General features: G+C 41.2%; 1 protein-coding gene across 1 annotated transcript; it reads right to left on the reverse strand.

The window, feature by feature from the left end:
• Positions 1–8,164: 8,164 nt before the first annotated feature.
• On the reverse strand, positions 8,165–21,835 carry mafga (v-maf avian musculoaponeurotic fibrosarcoma oncogene homolog Ga). The gene is made up of 3 exons (XM_084571401.1): positions 20,881–21,835; positions 9,161–9,233; positions 8,165–9,073 (listed from the first exon to the last, which is right to left on the reverse strand). The coding sequence occupies exons 2-3, from the start codon at positions 9,194–9,196 to the stop codon at positions 8,621–8,623; spliced, it is 489 nt and encodes a 162-aa protein (XP_084427527.1). The 5' UTR covers positions 9,197–9,233; positions 20,881–21,835; the 3' UTR covers positions 8,165–8,620.
• Positions 21,836–21,867: the final 32 nt, after the last annotated feature.

Genomic DNA, 21,867 nt, shown 5'->3' on the forward strand with positions numbered 1-21,867 from the left:
TTCTTAGTAATGTTCTGTCATGTAATGTGCTCTTATTGTGATCTATTGTCCTGTCCTATGTCTTATCATGTTTTTGTGTTGCCTGCCTAGGGACTGCGGATGCAAATTAGCATTGTTGCTATAGTCCGGCATATTTATGTCTATTGCTGTCTGAATAGATGTTCATTAATGTGCACTGTCCCATATAATCAAATTGTATGTTTTATTATAAATAAAAATAATAAAACATACAGTTTGGCACTGAAAACCCTAAAATAGTAAACTGGTATAGGCTTAATTTTCCTAAAATTTAGACATATTATTTTTTTCTGTCTGTCTTTCTATTAGCTGTTACTGTAGGGAATCCCACACAAAGTAAAGCAGGAACATCCATTTTTTTTAAAAACATGGTCTGGTATGTTTAGTAACCCGGGCACATTGGGTTTTGATAAATTGCATGAGCTAACATTAAATCTGTCCAGATTTTATGCCTAATTGTGAACATGTGTCTATTGAGAAGACAAATGGATTACATCCCCAGTAATGCAACGCAAAGTAAAGGAGGTGTATAGGCTACATAGAGTCCTCTACCCTAGAGCCGGCTATACCGGTGGCAGGTAAAAAGAATTCATTCAAATGTGCTCGATACGGAAAATAAGGATATCGTTATCCTTTTATTTGTTTCACAATCATTATTATAAATAACAAATAACTTACCAACCATCGCACCACAGCCTGATTCTTCGCCTCCTCTTCTCGGGACTGCGCGCTGCACCGCCGAGGGCCGTCACTGCGTCTTTCCCGGCTGCTGTGTTCACTTGGTGGGGTCCGTTCTTGAACATCTTCAGCCTGCTGGATAGCCGCTATTCAAGTGAAACCTACAGCTTCAGATCGACTTTATCCAAATAATTATCAGTGTATCAGTGTCGGTTTCTGTGTCAGCATCAGCGGAGCGTGCACGCTCGGTGGAGCGCAGTTGGAGGCAGCAGTGTTTTGATGCGCCAACGCCTAGTCTACCTACGACGCTCCACGTCAGTTGCGTCAAATTAGTTAAAGATAGCAAGCAAAACAAACCAAACACCCCCGACTCACACACACACATATATATATCGCCAGTCAAAAGTTTGGACACACCCTCTCATTTAATGTTTTTTCTTTATTTTCATGTTTATTTACATTACATTAGATTCTCACTGAAGGCATACAAACTATGAATCAACACATATTGAATTCTGAAGTACACAAAAAAAGTGTGAATATGATTTATATTTCTTCTTCAAAATAGCCACCCTTTGTTTTGGTTTCTGCTTTACACACTCTTGGCATTCTCTCGATGAGCTCTATGAGGTAGTCACCTAAAATGGTTTTCCAACAGTCTTGAAGGAGTTCCCAGAGATGCTGAGCACTTGTTGGCCCTTTTGCCTTCATCCCAAACCATTTCAACTGGGTTTAGGTCAGGTGACTGTGGAGGCCAGGTTACCTGGCGCAGCACTCCATCACTCTCCTTCTTGGTCTATTAGCACAGCCTGGAGGTGTGTTTGGGGTCATTGTCCTATTGGAAAATAAATGATGGTCCAACTAAGCGCAAACCGGATGGGATAGCATGTCGCTCACTGCAGGATGCTGTGGTAGCCATGCTGGTTCAGTGTGCCTTCAATTTTGAATAAATCTCCAACAGTGTCACCAGCAAAGCACCTCCCCACACCATCATGCCTCCTCCTCCATGCTTCACGGTTGGAACCATGCATGTAGAGACCATCCGTTCACCTTTTCTGTGTCGTACAAAGACATGGTGGTTCAATTCAATTCAATTCAATTTTATTTATATAGCGTCAATAACAATACAAATCGTCTCAAGACGCTTTACAAAAACACGGCCTGAAACCCCCAGAGCAAGCCTGAAGGCTTGAAGGTGGCAAGGAAAAACTCCCTTTTAACAGGAAGAAACCTCGAGCAGAACCCAGCTCATATGGAGGGACCCATCTGCCTAAGGCCAGCTGGGTACAGACAGAAGAAAGAGAGAAGAGAACAGCAAGATAAACATACATCTGTCATAGATACACATATCTGACTAAAGCGTACATGTGAAATCTTATGATACAAACTGATGATGTTACATGACAGTTCGAAAATGTAAGAGGAATCACAGGCAGGTTGGAGAATTGTTCATTCAGGTAGGAGTGGATAACTTCAGGATTCCATGAAGACTGGGCAGGCTGATGAGACCACGACAACAGATGTAGTATGGAACCAAAGATCTCAAATTTGGACTCATCAGACCAAAGCACAGATTTCCAATGATCTAATGTCCATTTCTTGTGTTTCTTGGCCCAAACAAATCTCTTCTGCGTGTTGCTTTTCCTTAGTAGTGGTTTTCTAGCAGCCATTTGACCATAAAGGCCTGGTTGGTACAGTCTCCTCTCAACAGTTGATGTAGAGATGTGTCTGCTACTAGGACTGTGTGTGGCATTGATCTGGGCTCTAATCTGAGGTGCTGTTGACTTGGATGAACTTATTCTCAGCAGCAGAGGTGACTCTTCATATAGGGCTGTCAGCTGTGTACCAACCTGACCCCATTAAGAAGACAAGAAGTTCCACAAATTAACCCTCAGGTGACTACGTCATGAAGCTCACTGAGAGAAGTCCAAGGGTTTGTAACGCTATCAACAAAGCAAAGAGTGTGTCCGAAGGTGTGTCCATACTTTTGACTGGTAGTGTATATGTGTGTGTGTATATATATATATATATATATATATATATACACACACACACTGCCTGGCCAAAAAAAAAACTTGCCACCTGCATTTAACTAACCAAAGAGGTACGAGACTCATATTGGATATTTACTGCATGAGTGATTATCTTTCAGCTGACAACAAGTTATTTAACCCCAACTGATGCAATGAGTAGCTTCTCATTTCTTGAACAACCATGTCAAAAGACACATCCCGTGGTCATGGAAAAGATGTTAATCTGTTTGAGAAGGGTCAAATCATTGGCATGCATCAAGCAGAGAAAACCTCTAAGGAGATTGGAGAAACTACTAAAACTGGGTTAAGAACTGTCCAACACATTATTAAAAACTGGAACGATAGTAGGGAACCACTGTCTTTGAGGTAGAAATATGGTCGGAAAAAATCCTGATTGATTATGATGATGATCGCTTAAACGTTTGGTGAAATCAAATCAAAGAAAAATAACAGCAGAACTCAGGGCTATGTTTAATAGTGAAAGTAAGAGCATTTCCATACATACAATGTGAAGGGAACTCAAGGGATTTGAACTGAACAGCTGTGTAGCCTTAAGAAAACCACTAATCAGTGAGGCTAACCAGAAAAAAAGGTTTCAGTTTGCTAGGGAGCATAAAGATTGGACTCTGGAGCAATGGAAGAAGGTCATGTGGTCTGATGAGTCCAGATTTACCCTGTTCCAGAGTGATGGAGGGAACTACTGGCTATTGTACAAGCCTGTGGGGGCAGTGCTATGATCTGGGGTTGCTGCAGTTGCTCAGGTCTAGGTTCAGCAACATTATGTGCCCAAAGAATGAGGTCAGCTGACTACCTGAATATACTGAATGACCAGGTTATTCCATCAATGGATTTTTTTTCCCCTGATGGTACGGGCATATTCCAAGATGACAATGCCAGGATTCATGGGGCTCATATTGTGAAAGAGTGGTTCAGGGAGCATGCGACATCATTTTCACACATAGATTGTCCACCACAGAGTAGAGACCTTAACCCAATTGAGAATCTTTGGGATGTGCTGGAGAAGGCTTTGTACAGTGGTCAGACTCTCCCATCATCAATACAAGATCTTGGTGAAAAATTAATGCAACACTGGATGGCTGTGGCATTGTTTTGATAAGCTTCTGCAATGTCACAAGATTTAAGTGCTGTAATCAAAGTTAAAGGTGGTCCAATAACCATCAGGAGAACACTGAACAACCATGGTGTGCATGGCAGAAGTGGCAAGGACAAAAACCACTGCCATTTCTGTCTATCTGCAGTTTGCTAAACATCGTGTGGACAAGGCAGAGGAACATGTTTTGTGGAAAGATGATTCCGAAGTAGAATTGTTCAGGAGGTGTCAGGAAAGCACTTAAAACCTTAGGAAACACCCCGGTGACATTGAGTCTCTGCCATCCTGAAAGCCAAGAGGCACTTGTACAGTTCCATCAGACCATGAAATCCATGTTGCACAAACAATGTCATGACTCTCAGAGAGACTGGGATGACAGTGTCCCCCTGGTTTCAAAAGCATTCCAGAATACGTTACCATATATACAGTAAATACATATATAATTCAACCTCTGGGTTTAGTTCTGTGGAGGTAATCTAACACAGCACTGAAGCTCATTCAGTGACAGGCTGCTGGTCATTTGTCCATCAAGACTGTGGTCTTTGCTGATACTACTTACTTACTATATTTTTTCTTTTCACACTTATATTGTTTACTACATAATTCCATACCTTGATGTTTTCAGTATTAATCTATAATATAGAAAAGACTGTGTTCCCAAACATTTGACTGATACTGTATACATAAAAATGATTTTCTTGGAAAGATGTGTTATCTTGTTCAATTACACAGTCTCAAAGTCTTTACACTATCACGAAGTCACAAAGTCTTTACACTAACACACCACCAGAGGGAAATCCAAGCCCACATACTGCTATGCAGGGGCAAGGAAACTTCCTGAGCAACAGTCATGTTGAATTGTCTATTGACTTGTATCTTGAATTACCTGTCAATTGCCTTGTTTCAGGTTTTATATTAAGGAAATAATGTTTTTGGAAGCATACCTTTTCTGTTGCAACCCTCCATGCATCACAGCTCCATGAGATTCAGATAACTGATGATGTGTACAAGAGGAATACACCTAATGCCTAGTGTAGTAACACTGATAAACAGGCATGCCCTGAGCCATACTTGCATTTGCACAGTGAAGCCTCTTGCCAAGCTTCGACAGGGTGGATGTAGTTAATGTACAGCCTTACTGATGGGGATGGCAACATTAATTATAGCAGGTTGTGGTCTGAGAACTAGGGCAGGCACCTGCTGTAAAAGTGTGTGTGGATGAAGAATGTTTGTCCTAGATTGTGCACCAACTCGCCCTGAACCAACCACGCAAATTAATCAACTCTTCAGAGGCCATCCAGTTGTCTGGAGCAGACAAGAGCCTGTCTTAAGGCACAGGTCACAAATACCTGTAGAAGACTCTGGTATTTAAGAGAAGGAAAGAACAATTGTGCTGAGGCTCTGGCATCTGCACTTACCAACATGGAGCAGCAGAATGTAACTCTTCAGCAATCTGCCTAATGATATCTGTGGTTGTCACATTAGAGGTGTTTTGAATGTGAAGCAGTTAAAATGCTAAAATGCTACTTTTGATGAGGTGCACTGAGATAGAGTAAGGGTTGGTCAGGAAGCAGGGATGACTAATTTACTAGTCCCTTCTAATCTAGGACAAGCACACCTAGACAGCTTTCATGAATCTAATGTTTTACTCGTGTCAGGCCAAAAATATGTCCACTGTGGTTAGTTAAAGTGGGTCACCCAATGGCTTTTTTTGGATCACGGAAAAGGAAATTGTGCCATCTAAATGACTGCTGTCTTCTAAAACCCATCCTGGACAGCAAAAAGCATTCCTTTCCAGTTTATTTTTTTTCAAGTATCAAATTGGGTCAGTGCCACCATAGTATATGACAAAACCCAATTTCAAAAATGAGTAGTTATACTTAAAATCATTTCCTGAAACTTTTTATTCTTATATAAAATAATGTAAGCTGTAAACATATAATATATAAATCATTAACTTAGACACATCAGAGAATCACCTTTAGATCTATAGTTATTACTGCATAAATTATACACAGAGTGTATCAACTGAACAATAGTTTATAAATTGTAACAATTAACTATTGTCTGCTTTCATACAAAGTACTGCAATTTTTTATTAAAACACATTAAGAAAAATAACAAAACAGATAATTAACTTTGTTTGTCTCACAGATTTGTGTACTTTTGAAGATTCAGTTCATAGAATCAGAGGAAAAGAGCCGTCCAGTAAAATGCTTATAAAGCATAAGTTCATGATACAAGCCTCGAGCACTATTAAACTCAACTGCTACACAAGTGTTGTGAGTTACTCTCTCTAACATGTCGCTTGTAAGAAATATACAACAAAAAGCCTTAATAAATTAAAAATGAAATTAAGTGATTTTCAAATATATACATATACTGTAGTACAAAGAGAAATGCAGTAGATGGTGCAATGAGCATTAATGACTGGTATAGCAGCAGAGGAACCTTAATCATACAAACACTCACATAAACACACAGCAATCCCACAGGGGAAAAATATTGCAAGTGGTCCTTTTGACAGAATGAATTGTCGTATCAACATCAACATCAATATCTTTCAGTCAGTATCTATGTAAGTACAGCTAATTTAAGACCAGAGTAACTGAGTAAGGCCTGAATGTACTGGTCCAATGATTAAAACATTTCCACTATTACAGTTTTAACACGTTATCTGAACCAACAAGGACAAATTACACCTCTATGTAGGGATTTGAAATCTGAGGTAAAGAAAAATAAAAAGTAAAAAATCACAACAGCAAGAATTATTAAATAACAGACCATAGTAACTTTGACAATATTGGTTAATCTACTTTTTCACACCTTTCCACTGAGTTTGCATATTAAGGGTCATTTTTCACGATGGTTATTAACACCTAATGTGGCAATAATACAATGCACCTGTATTTTTGATAAAGAGAATCATCATCCCCTGAGGAGATGGTGAGAATAGTCAACACTGCCACCCAAACACCTTAAAGATGGCTCACACGAAAAAGCTTCACTCCACATGACAGCTACAACTTCACTGCTAACATCAATATTGGGCTATGCCAAGTCAGATATATTTTTTGCTGTGGTGAACAGGTCAATGCAAATAGCTAAGTATGCTGACAAATTTAAGTCAGGATTTTCATACAGAACGTATAACCATCACCTAGGTCTCTGGTAAGGAGTTTTGGTGAGTCATAGTTTTGAAACTAATTGTATATCAACAACTCACTCAAATATATAAGATGGTCTGATCAGCAGGAAAGGCAGATTTGGATGAAGTGTATTCTGTTAATAGCACTACACATCAGCTTTCACCTTGAGGTATGGGACCAGGAGAACAATGCAACACTAGGCACAGAGGAGCACTGCTGTAATTTGTTGTTAATTGTATTTCTTTGTTTATCAAAAGATTAATTTTGAGACTTATTCATCTGATTACTACAATCTAATTCAGAGCAGGGTAGAACAGTGGGGCAGCATTGACACCTCACGGCAAGAATGTTCTGGGTTTGAACCCACCGGACGACTCGGGCCTTTCTGTGCAGAGTATGCATGCTGTCCTTGTGCCTTTGTGGGTTTTCTCTGTATGCTCTGGCTTCCTCCTACAGGAAGTTAGGCTAACTGGTGATTTTAAATTGGCCATAGGTGTAGATGTGAGCGCAAATGGCTGTCTGTCTCTCTGTGTTAGCCCTCTGATAGACTGGCGACCTGACCATGGTGCACCTCGTCTCTCATCCAATGACAGCTGGGATAGGCTCCACAGATCCTTTAAGCGGTTTCAGAAAATTAATAACTCAGGCCAAGTAAGTGGCTTTACATGAATTATGAAATCTTTGTGAAAATAATAAATCTGTTTAGTTTTACCAGCACCAGCAATTATTCAGTATCACTTTAAGCTTTAATAGTCTTTTGAATTGATTTCTTAATCATGTCATTTTACCAAACTCCATCTTACAGGGCTAAAAAAGGTGAATTCTTAATGGCAACATGATTTATACTCTACACATTTGTTTTAAGGAGTAAGTAGTATTAGTAGTGATGACGCCAGTTGGTGACTACTACCCCAGAGAAGGAGCCTAATCACTAGAAAAAGCTATCAGACTTCAATATTAAGCCACTGTTGGTATAACTGCTAAAAAATGTCACAAGATTTTTTATTTTTTTGTATTCCTATAAACAAAGGAAGGCAATCTACGTCGTAATAAAATCCAATTTTTATACACCTTAACAATTCAAACAGTAAAAGCTTGTTTAAAGATTTTGTTTTCGCCTGTGGATTTCACTGTTCCTGCATCACGTGGCAATAGAAGAATAACAATCAGGTTTTAAAATTCAGATGTTGTAGAAGAATTTTGTCATATTGGAAGCTCTGGTATAATAACACACTTGTGCTATTTTATTTAAATACAGCTTACATATTTCCACCCCTCAGAAATTGTTATGTTATTATTTATTAATAGTAGTTACTGATAACAAACAAACAAATGGGGTATCCGTGCATCCTACATTAAATACGTGGTCTTGTCAACAGCCTCAGTTTGATGTAATTTCATAATTTGGCATCCCAACATGGTTTTGGTCAGTTGGTCAGGCGCAAACTGTGATATCCTAAATAATAGTATTCAATTGTGTCACCCAAACATCAATCAACTGCAATATGTCTGTTGACAAGCACATACTGCAGAGTCTTACTGTACGGAAGCACACGGTTAGTGTTAGTGCTAAGGATAAAAGTCAACAAATTAGTTTAGTCTTGAAAATCCACCTCCTGCCCCATCTGCTACTACCACCTAGCCTCCGCTTTGGATTTGACAATGGTTATGACACTAGTGGCAGCTACTTTACCAGGGACGAGTGGCCCTATGACAGAGGTCATTGGTCCCCTTGCTGAAGTAATAGGGTTGCGGGACACAGTCCGTGCAAAGCTCTGGAGGGCCTCATATTTTGAACGTAGAGCATTAAGCTCCACCTTCATGCTGGCATTCTCTCTGGCCAGCTTGTCCACTTCTTGCTGCAGTTCTGCCTTTTGTTTTTCCAGCTCCTCTTTCTGGGTGACACGCTTCACTCGGCAACTTGCTGCATAGCCTCGATTCTTCAGTGTACGCCGCCGCTGCTTTAGCTGCAGGGTTTCGTCCTTTGTCAGTCCTCGTAAATGCTGGTTTAGTTCCCGGACAGACATGGTCACCAGTTCATCGTCTGTTAGGCTGGTGCCATTTTCCCCAGGCTCCCGCTTTACCTGTAGATGGGGATTAGTCAGTGCTGGATATTTTTCAGTGTTGCATACTACAGTCTCCACACTTTCTTGCATTGCTCAAGCTTTTACCTTTAAGGCCTTGTTTCCCTTGTTTGTCATAGCCATGCCACAAGACCAGCGCCCACCTTTTGTGCTGCTTGGTCTGTGAAAAGAAAAGTCACAATATATAGAACAATTACACCAGAAAAAGCATAGAGATGATGTGTTTCTATAAAATACTAAAGAATTGCCTGGCAAATACCATGGCAATAGAGATTTACACCTCCAACAAAGGCTTTACTTTACTGTACTCAGTCGGTATAGAAAGTCAGCATTTTGACTTAGATTTGGCCAGTGTGAAACTATAATCTACATCAACCAATCAATGAAAAGGGGGTGTACTGTAACTTCTGCAGGGCATTGGGCACAATCCAAAATAAGAGGGCTATATGGCAATATATTCTGTTAGTCATGTCATATCATAACTGAGGGAACATCAAGAGAAGCTGTGGAGGTTTGAAAAATCTGGTTTTCTAGTGTCCAGACCATAGACTGTAAAGATGGTCGGTGGAACAGCTCCTCAAAAGTGAAGGTAAAGCAAGTAGAGTTAATCCTGGTGACTGGCTGCAGTATAGGTCATACTTAATAATAATACTGATGCATTTCAATTGTCAAAGTTTTGTTGCATTTAGTTATTTGATGCCAGGATGTGACATCCAGATGACAACCATGACAATCGCTCCCTAAAACTGGTGGAGGTAGAGCAGAGCGCAGTATTAATCAAACGAAAACGCAAGTGAGTCTGGCGGAAGTGTGGACGGGTCATCGATAATGCAGCTCTGTGTGGCTCCCCTCTCGAACCATACAGTGCAGACTCCGGCTCCAAACTCACAAGATGGCGCCGTCCATATCCCCGGGAAAATAACGTCAGTTTAACCAGTGCGTACCAGGTTTGAAATGTGTCCTGGGTGTGTTGACACAGGTGTTTTAAGGTGGTCACAAACCAGGTCTGAACAGGGCCTTTGTGAGCTTTGTTCCTGGATAAGTATGCAGACACATGAACACACATACAGTTGTGGCCCTAGGTGCTTAACATCACACAGAAACACTACAGTCTGCTAAGCTAACATTTACACAGCCAAGCAAAACATAATTTTACTAAGCACCTAAACAAATGCATGTCAGCTCTTACATGTTTTAAACATCAAAATGGGAACCCAAATCTTAAAATTAAATGCTTTCAGTGTATGCATGATTTTATATCATCCAAGTTAATTAAGGTAATCATCAGGTATATTGTACGTGCAATGTATGCAGAAAACCTTAGTGAGGAAAGTAAAGAAAAACATATGAGTCGTAGTTCTGAAGGGGACAAGACAGCTGTAATGGTACTATAGGTGGATCAGTTGCCCGAGCCAAACAGAGAGAGCTGACATAACGTGAACGTAACAGAAAGATAATATAACTCAGATTGTAAATTCAGGTCTTGATGTTTTCATTTTGCATCTGTAGCCTTTTTTTCCTCTGTGCAGCAGAATGCTATATCATTTTTAAATGGACTGATGCACTGACTATGAATAGCTGTCTGACACCTACATTTCACTACTCTCTGTGGTGACACATTTCCACTAGGCTTTTGGGCCACAGATGCAAAACATAATGAGATAATAGTCTGCATAATGATGCGCATATAATGGATAAATAGACAGGAAAGCACATATCATACCTATTGGGAGTACAGTAGGCTTAATACTCAACATTTGTTTGTAAATTTGTTGTAATCTTGAAAATTCAGAGAGCTAGAACATTGTTCAGACTGTGGAAGCATATTCTGTCACAAAACTGTGTAAGGTAACATAGCCATGGCTTGTCATGCTGAAAGGTCACCATGACACTGTGAAAAGACTGCACCCAGGCTGCAAGCCTCCAGCACAGGTTGCTGCCAACAGATGACAGGGCATGGCAGAACAATGCCACAAGGTCCAATGCACAGCTGCTCCCTCTCACTACCAGGCACGCTCACTCAAAAAAACAGGGAGGCAGAGAAAGGAAAAACACGCCCAGCTTTCTCTGTAAAGAATCACACATAGTTCAAAGCGAAAAGTAGTTTTACGTGCCAAGTCATTCTCATTTGTAAAACAAGTTACAGATTAGAATGGATGCCATCTTTAGGGTTACCACAATTTAAAATCAAATGTTTGCGATTTTTTTAGACCATGGAGATTTACAATTATTTTAAGAGAGTTAAGGAAACGACTCCAGATGTAACATGAACTTGCTTAACTTTATAAGGGCTAGCTAGCAAAGCTTACTATGAATTTGTTTTATTCACCAATTTTACTTAATATTACATAAATTTGAATGCCACGTCTCAACAGCTTATGTTTAGTATTCCTGTATATTAACTCCACATGCTGCTGCTATTTGTTGTTAAATCCAGTATCCATGTTATAATTTAGGAAGGACTGATACAAAATGCATGATCTTATGTGTGCAAACATTTCATATACTGTATAAATAGTTTTTAATAGTAGGGCCCCTGAAATCTTGTGGAAAACACTGCACACACACAAAAACAGTTTAGGAACAATTAAAAAACATGCACAATGTGTTGACCTGGCCTCCAAATTCCCTAGATCCCAAAGTATCTAGTGATGAAGTATCTGTGGGAAGCTCTAGAACATGTCTGATCCAGAGAGACCTTCCCCTCAACCCATAGGACCCAAAGGCCCCACTAACAACATTCTGTTGCCAGACAGCACAGGACACCCTCAGAAGGCCCATTTTCAAAGTCAATTTTCTGATGAGTCAGAACAGTTTTGGAGGCACAAATGAGACCTACACAATATTAGGCAGGTCATTTTAATGTTGTGGCTGATGGGTGTATGTTCATCTGTGGAGCTACAGTTAGGACAAGACTGATTACAGGGCTCACCTAAATCCCCTTTTCTATTTAATCATGTCACCCATTTTAATACTGCAAATATATATACAGTCTAACAATATAATATGGTAACTGATTCATTTATTTATGGAGATGATTTCGCCACAGTTACACTTGTCAAACCTGGGCTTGATTAAACAAGTAGACTTGCAATAAAGAATATGGAACATTCTATTAGGGGTATTCTATTAGCTCAGTAGGTAGAGCGGGTTGTCCACGAACCAGAGAGTTAGCGGTTCGATCCCCGGAATGTGCCACATGCCGAAGTGTCCTTGAGCAAGACACTGAACCCCCAGTTGCTGCCAGTGCGTGGCACTGGTGCGTGAATGTGTGTGTGATTGTGTGAGCGAATGGGTAGATGTGTCTATGACTGTAAAGTGCTTTGAGTACCAATAGGAAAAGCAAGGCCATTTACCATTTATTAATTTCCCATCCACATTTCATCTTACCCAGTCTATATCAAAACGTCCACTGCAAGCAGACTAATCAAAACTGTACTAACACGGACAATATTAAGAAAGAAGAACACTTCTTTCTACTCTTGTTTTCATTGATTAGGCTATTCTATTCATGTCAAGGTCTTGGACATGGACCTGGACCTGAATTTTTGTTCTCTATTTCAAATACTAGTAGATTAGGAGAGAAACAGCAAGTGACAGTGTGAACAACACCCAAAGTATTAACTAAAAGAGCATTTCCCCTTCCGTGCTGAGAACAAAGGGAGTGTATTGTCAATAAATGGTAGACGACTATTATCACACCCGTTTCTCCAGAGAATTTTATATATACACACACACACACACACACACGAGAGAGAGAGAGAGATAGAGTTGTCTTATATATATATATATATATATAGGCCAACTCAAAGCCAATTGCCCAAGTCAACATCAAATGTGGCATATACCACTGCTGTTCTGCATAGGCCTGGACCCCCTCAGTCAGATCATCACAAAGAGTGGTTACAAGTACCAATTCAGAAGCAACAATTAGCCACCTGCTCTACATGGATGACATCAAGCTGCATGCCAGGAATGAGCGAGAAATCGACTCACTGATCCAAACCACCAGGATCTACAGCAACGACATAGGGATGTCATTCGGATTGGACAAGTGTGGCCGGATGGTCTCTAAGAGAGGCAAGATGATCAGAACTGAAGGGGTTGACCTACAAGAGGGCAACATGGGTGATATCTAAGACAGCTGTGGTATCCCACAGGCTAATGGAAACCATGAGGAAGCCGCAAGGAAGTCATCCACAACCAAATACCTCCAGAGAGTGAGGCAGGTCCTGAAAAGTCAGCTGAATGGCAGGAACAAGATCCAAGCCATCAACATGTACGCAATACCAGATACCCCGCTGGGATCATAAGCTGGCCAAAGGAGGAGATAGAAGCCACAGACATCAAGACAAGAAAGCTCCTCACCATGCACGGAGGGTTTCACCCCAAATCCAGCACCCTGAGACTGTACACTAAGAGGAAAGAGGGAGGCCGAGGACTAGTGAGCATCAAGGCCACTATCCAGGATGAAACATCAAAAATCCAAGAGTACATCAGAAAAATGGCCACAAAGGATGAACTGCTAAGTGAATGTCTCAGGCAACTGAAACCCGATAAGAGTGCAGAGGAAGAGGAGCAGACAACCTGGAGGGACAAGCCCCTACATGCCATGTACCACCGCCAAATTGAAGAAGTGGCTGATATCGAGAAGACCTACCAATGGCTGGAAAAGGCTGGACTCAGAGACAGCACAGAGGCACTGATCATGGCAGCACAAGAACAGGCCCTAGGTACAAGAGCCATAGAGGCCAAGATCTACAAGAGTAGATCAGATCCAAGGTGCAGACTATGCAAAGATGCCCCTGAGACAATCCAGCACATAATAGCTAGGTGTAAGATGCAAGCCGGGTCGGGTTAGAAGTACCCAAATCCCAATGGGCCGCACCACAGAAGGTGGCTGAGAACAGCAGGGCCATGGTTCTGTGGGACTTCAGCTTCCAGACTGACAAACAGGTCCTGGCTAACCGGACATAGTGGTGTTAGACAAAGAGCAGAAGAAGGCGGTGGTGATAGATGTGGTGATACCAGCAGACGCCAACATCAGAAAGAAGGAACACGAAAAGGTTGAAAAGTACCAAGAGTTGAAAGAACAGCAGGAGCAGATGTGGAAGGTCAAGGCGAGCGTGGTCCCCGTGGTAGTAGGAGCACTCAGGGCAGTGACCCCCAAACTGGGGGAGTGGCTCCAACAGATCCCAGGAACAACAGAAGCCTCAGTCCAGAAGAGCGCAGTCCTAGGAACAGCTAAGATACAGCGCAGAACCCTCAAACCTTTGGTAGAGGACCCGAGCTTGAGGATGACACCACCCCAAGAGGGTGAGAGGGACGTTTTATTTATTTTTTCATATATACATATACATATATACACACACACACACACACACACACACACACACATAAATATACACACACACACACACACACACACACACACACACACACACACACAGTGAATTACACAGTGTATTGTACAAAAGAAAATGAAGATTGTCTTCAGGGTGAACTTAGGCCAAAACAACAAACAAAAATCCAGCTACCTGGTTTTAAAAATCTAACTAAATCCTAAATGCAAATAAAAACGAACAAAAAGACATTCTCTAAACCTAACTGCTTAACTTTAACAAAAACAGGATAAAATGGATTTGAAAAGAAATGGCAGTTCACCCCTACTTCTTCCTAATATAATTCGCACACAAAAGAAAAACACACTCACAGGGAAAAAAAAAACATCTGTGGGGACGCACTCAAAAAACTCACTGAGGTTATAAGGCACACAAAAAAAGTTCCACAACGTACAGCTCATCATAGTCAGCAATCGCAATCTCTTGGGTGGTTGAGATGCAGACTATTTAAATCGGCTGAGCCTCCTGAACAGCCAATCCTGGGCTCCAGCCAATCCGCATGGGACACTGCATCTGACAGAGATCCTCAAAGACAGGCTGCGAGCAGCAGACGCAAACAGACTCAACAAACTGATCCGTAAGGCCAGTGATGTCGTCGGGGTGGAGCTGGATTCTTTGAACACAGTGTCAGAGAGGAGGATGCTGGCAAGAGTGGAGACCATCCTGGACAACTCATCTCACCCACTCCACGACACACTAGCCAGTCTAAGGAGTACCTTTAGTAACAGACTCATCCTACCAAAATGTACCACAGAACGCCACAGGAGGTCATTCCTGCCTGTGGCCATCAAACTTTATAACTCCTCCCGCTGAGTGTTAGGGCCCGTCCACACGGAAACGCAAAAACGCCGAAACGCATAAGTTTTTCATCGTTTTGGCCTTTCGTCCACACGTATCCTGTAAACGCATTGCCCTAAAACGCACTTTTCTGAAAACGGGTCCCAGGGTGGAGAAATTCGAAAACGCAGCTCTTGCGTTTCTATGTGGACGGCGAATACGGGGAAAACGATGACGTCATCGCCACACTCCCGAGCAGCCTTCCACATCCCGCGAGACGTCTCGTAACAACATCAACAACAATGGTAAATGGTAAATGGCCTTGCTTTTATATAGCGCTTTTCTACCTATTGGTACTCAAAGCGCTTTACAGTCTCAGACACATCTACCCATTCGCTCACACAAGCACGCACACAATCACACACCAGTGCCACGCACTGGGAGCAACTGGGGGTTCAGTGTCTTGCTCAAGGACACTTCGACATGTGGCACATTCCGGGGATCGAACCGCTAACCCTCTGGTTCGTGGACAACCCGCTCTACCTACTGAGCCACAGTCGCCCCCTAACAATGGCGGACTACATGCTAGTTTTCATGCTGGAGACGATGTTGAGCCTATTAGGGTTACTAGGGCAAAATATCATGCTCCTGTGCCACCACGCTGAGCAAAAAAGGCGATTTGTAAACAGCGCTCAAGCTTTATGCGCATGCTCCGCATCTTCCTCTCCATTTTTGGTGAATTTCTGAAACCGAAACAGCGCCACTTATAGGCCTGGAATAGGAAGTAGCGTTTTCGGTCGTGCTGAAACGGATCCGTGTGGACGCGGATATTTCTTGAAACGATGATCGAAAACGGAGAGGGAAAAGACCGTTTTCGTACGTGTGGACGGGCCCTTAGTCACTCACCTTTAACACTTCAGATGCCGTTAATTTATTTGCAACCTCTTACCTCTGTATTTTGTGAATACTTGTGCAATATTGTTCTTAATGCATCTTACTTATTTTTATATATTTTTGTACAACTTTTATTCTATTGTATTTGCTCTGTTAACTACCAACTGTCACTTTATGGGAGCAACAGCAACAAAACAATTTTCTTGAAGGATGAATAAAGTATTCTGATTCTGATTCTGATTCTGATGTGTCACTCTTGAGCAGAAAGATATATTAGTATGAGCAGCACCCAACAGTTTGTAACTATATATATATATATATATATATATATATGTATATATATATATATTATTCCTTCATGAGCCCCACAGAATGGAGATATACATGTTGTGCATCCAACCACTGACTGGACAAACTAGTGCAACAGAGAGGTTAACAGAAAGAGAAGTCTGCAAAGCCTCTGATGAGCGGCTAAGAGCTCTGGGTAGCATCAGTTGCCTGGTAACGGGTAATGTCTTTGGGAGTGTTCACCCAGAGCTTTATGATAGAAATTCCAGCCAGCAATTTGTATTCGATAACATGTGTTTTACATGTGTAGGGTACCCTAACCCTAACCCTTTGGCAGGTAAGACAGTCCAAACACATGTTTACCATTATGCTTTTGCTTTTGTCCCCATTGAATACGTGACAAATTAACAAACCCCCAGCCCCCAAAGGCATAGATTCCTCAGAAAGATCCCATTTCACATCCGTTGAATTATTTGGTAAATGGTCTTGCATTTATACAACTATTTTCTACCTATTCGTGGACAACCAGCTCTACCTATAGACACAGCTCATGCATCCCAAGGTTGTATTTTATTTGAGGGAATCATGGAAAAATTATATTTTGAAGACTAGTAGTGGACAAATACTGCATGTTTTCACAGCAAGATCATTCTTTAACATCACATTAACAAATTGATAACAAAAACATGCAGTTTATAACCTGCAGCACTGGCATTGCCTGTAAATGGCGCTTTTCTACCTGTATGTGCTCAAAGTGCTTTACAGCCATAATGACACATCTACCTACACATGCACACACCTGTGCCAAACACTGGGAGCAACTGGGGATTCAGTGTCTTGCTCAAGGGCATGTGGCTTGTCCAGGGATCGAAACTGCTAACCGGTGTGTGGACAACCCGCTCTACTGAGTCACAGCTGTCCCTGATAGATAAATACACTGTGTAAAACTCTGAACTTGCTGGGTTGTGTATGTTACTTGCTTGTTATTTGTATTTTGTAGTTTTTGATGCATGCTTAGCTCAAGGGGTTGGCATCTGTAGTTCATTCGTTGAATATTGGTGGCTATAAAATTGTATTTTGAAAACTGAGACTCTGACCGGCACCAAATTATTAACATGCAGAGTCACTTCTCAGTGTCAGTTTACCACAGTGGTCCCTCACACAAATTAGTGAGGTAGTAGGGTTCATTAAAAAAAAAACAACAACACTGAGCATACAGATGGACACTTACACTTATCTTCTAATCTTAATTATGACAGAAATGTAAAAAACACACATGGTTCCCTGTCTGGATGAAAACAATACTTTGAGAAGTGTGGGCATGTTGCAAGTTCATCACCAACATATACGGTACATATATGAATATATATAGATAAATATACTTGCCAGTTCATTAGACTACTGAAAACAAATGTATTCTAACATAACAGTCCTGCACTAAATATTAGCTTCATGCATGTTATGGTATTCAGTATTTCTTTCAAACAAGGGAGAGAGCTTTTGATTCAACTTTGTTTTCATTTCAGGCTGCAGTTTGTAGTACCTTTAAATAAAATTTTCCTCGAACAGAATTTAATTTGAAATACTATCCAATGTATGTGCAGTGTAAACATCCCCTTAGTACAAATGTTTATGTTATAGGAGTTGTACCGACTAGTCAACTTTACTGCTGTGCCATGACGCTTTAAGCATGAAGTCGACTAGTTGTATGACAATAACAACAGGGACAGATGAAGACAGGTGAAGAGCCCAGTGGGCTACTCATCAATTGTGTGGAAATATTTCACTAAAGATGAAGCCCATTCTACTATGACAATGGACAATAATCTGAAAAGGTATCCGCTACCTCTAACAGAGGAACTGTCCAAATCCTCTCAACACCGGTCAATTAACAACTTCACCTGCGGTAACAGAAGGAAGGAGGCTGCACATCAACAGTTTTCTGGTGAATTTCATTGTCTAAAGTTATTAGACCTTTAGCTGCTGTACATGGAAAAGGCTTCGCAGATACAGTTGAAACCAGATGTTTACATACACTGTGTTAAAAGACACATAAACCTTTTTTCCTCACTGTCTGAAGTTTTAATCAGACTAAACCTCTCCTGTTTTAGGTCAGTTAGGATTAAGAAAAAAAATTATTTCTATTTGCTTAATGCCACAATAATGAGAGAATTTCTCAGAGAATTTTTTATTACTTTCTTCAAAGTCAGAAGTTTACATACATTTCCTTAGTATTTGGTAGCATTGCCTTTAAACTGTATGACTTGGGTCAAACGCTTTGGGTATCCTTCCACAAGCTTCTCGCAATAGTCTGCTGGAATTCTGGTCCATTCCTCCTGACAGAACTTGTGTAACTGAGTCAGGGTTGTAGGCCACCTCGCTCACACACGCCTCTTCAGATCTGCCCACAAATTTTCTATGGGATTGAGATCGGAGCTTTGTGATGGCCACTCCAAAACATTGATTTTGTTGTCCTTAGGCCACTTTGTAACTACTTTGGCGGTATGCTTAGGGTCATTGTCCATTTGGAAGACCCATTTGCACCCAAGCTTTAAGTCTTTGTCCCTGTGTGTATTTCCAAACTGTAATCTGTCTTTTTTATGTTTCTTTTGGAGTAATGGCTTCTTCCTCGCTGAGTGGCCTTTCAGCCCATGTCGGTACAGGACTCGTTTCACTGTGGAGAATGACACTCTCTTACCAGCTTCAGCCATCATCTTGACAAGGTCTTCAGCTTTTGTTTTGGGGTTGATTCACACGTTTCGGACCAAAACACATTCATCTCTGTGACATAGAACCCGTCTCCTTCCTGAGCGGTATGATGGCTAGACATTCCCATGGTGTCTATACTTGCGTATAATTGTTTGAACAGTTGAACGTGGCACCTTCAAGCATCTGGAAATTGTACCCAAGGATGAACCAGTCTTGTGGAGCACCACAATTCTCTTCCTGATATCTTGGCTGATATCTTTTGATTTTCCCATGATGTCAAACAAGGAAGCAGTGTGTTTGAGGTGTGGCCTTAAAATACATCCACAGGTGTGCCTCCAATTAACTCAAATGCTGTCTGTTAACCTATCAGATGCTTCCAAAGCCATGACATCATCATCAGGGCTTTCCTTCTTTGTATAAAGACATAGTAATCTTTGTGTATGGAAACTTCTGACTTCTGACTGAAGAAAGTAATAACATTTTTCTCTCTCGCATTATTGTGGCATTTAGCAAATACAAATAATTTTGGCAATCCTAACTGAAGTTTAGTCTGATTTAACTTCAGACAGTGAGGAAAAAAATGTTTGTGTCTTTTAACACAGTATAAACATCTGGTTTCAACTGTATATATATATATATATTTAATCCCAGCTACATAATATTATCTAACAACACATTGTGAAGTACTATTAATTCTACTGATGGTGTCAATTGCCTTCAGGCTTGCTCTGGGGGTTTCAGGCCGGGTTTTTGTAAAGCGTCTTGAAACGATTTGTATTGTTATTGACGCTATATAAATAAAATTGAATTGAATTGAATTGATAAAGACTAAACGTATCTGCATTGATAAGCTCATGTGCTTATGTCCAGTTCTGTTGTGTTCTATTAGTTGACATTGTTGCTCTGGTTGTGTTGAAATGGGTTAAGGCTGACAGTTGTATACCACCTTCAGTTACCCTGCAGAAAAGCCTGCCTAGCTTATTTTGTGTGAAATGCTACAATATGTATTGAGGTCAAGAATATAGATTTCATTGTTGTAAAGCATTATTTTCTACTCTGTTTTTCATGTGTGACGTCATCGACTAGTCGAAGTTGACTCAATTTACATCACATATTAGTCGACTTTAAAAAATCCTAAGTCGTTCAACCCCTAAAATGTTAGCAAGTTGCAACACACATATAATATCTGCGTATCATTCAATTTAAAATGAATTTGTCATCGCAGCTGACACCTAATCACTAAGCCTAAACATACTGCAATAAAACGCACATTCTGGATTAGGCTGTCCATAAACATCATGTCCACGGCTTTATGCTCTTGCTTGTTGACTGACTTGCACAAAATATCGGCACCACTTCGAACAAGCTCTCCAATTATTGGATATAAGTGATAAACAGATCCTCATCTACAGAGCAGATGTTGTGGTTCCATATTTCGGAATGGAATCTGAGACCGCCTAAATGTATCATTGCAATGTTTTTGTTTGTTTGTTTGTTTGTTTTTATGGATCTGATAGTAAAACAATGACGTGCTTCCCTCATTGGTTGTAAAATAAAGCAGGTCTGATTGCCGTTTTACAACAATGCCGGTCGAGGTGTCAATACGAAACGGTGGTTTGGAAACATTTTGCGGAAGATGAATTGCATATACGCATAAAGGGTGCCAAACGCATTGCTCAGATTCAAAAATCACTTTTGTCTATAACAGAAACGTCAAGAGAAAGGCTTGCAACCAACCTGGTCTCGCTGGATCGGGTCGAGGCTGATCCTTTTCACGCCGAGGTGATGAAGCAGCAGGGTTAAAAAGGAAGCGTGTGAGCTGACAAACCACCAAGAAAGCGCCGTTAAACCGTGGGCGTAAGACGTCTTGGCAATTTATTTATGGCAAAAGCAAGCTACACGGGTTACACGCTTTTCACTTTCCACGACTGTCTCCAACCTCTCAATGTCTGCTCGTTAAAGTGACAAACAACTCCCCGCCTACAAAACATGCAAGCGAGGAAATCCCCGTGCCCAGCCTTCCTGTAGCTGTAACGAGGGATTCCTCAACAGGGACGGTTGTGGTTGGCTGTCCCGCTCCATGGAAACCAAAATCGGAATGGCGTGTTTTATTCACAGCTGATGCGTGTGTACAAAACATGTTCTGCGGTTACAGGAGATTCATTCATTCATTCATCTTACCGCTTATTCCTGTTAAGGGTCGCGGGGTCTGCTGGAGCCTATCCCAGCTGTCATCGGTCGAGAGGCAGGGGTAGCTACACCCTGGACAGGTCGCCAGTCTATCGCAGGGCTAACACACAAATACAGACAACCATTCACACTCACACCTACGGCCAATTTAGAAACACCAATTTACCGAACAAGCATGTCTTTGGTGGGAGGAAGCTGGAGTACCCGGAGAGAACCCACGCAGACACAGGGAGAACATGCAAACTCCACACAGAAAGGCCCAGTCGGCCCATGGATTCGAACCCGGCACCTTCTCGCTGTGAGGCATCAGTGCTAACCACCTCGTCGGTTACAGAAGATGAATGAATTAATTAATACAACATATGTAGTACAAATATGCATGTGCAATTGAAAATGTGAATAACGGACTGAAATGTAAACATTGAATTGAAGGTATAAACAGAAACTGAAAGTGATCAGTGCAGTATGTAGGCTACATGAAGTAGTCCATGATTATAGACTCCTGTAGGCTTTTTAGGAGTCTGATGGCAGTGG

The sequence above is a fragment of the Chelon labrosus genome (genome assembly GCF_963514085.1).
Source record: "Chelon labrosus genome assembly, chromosome: 21".
Lineage (NCBI taxonomy): Eukaryota > Metazoa > Chordata > Actinopteri > Mugiliformes > Mugilidae > Chelon > Chelon labrosus.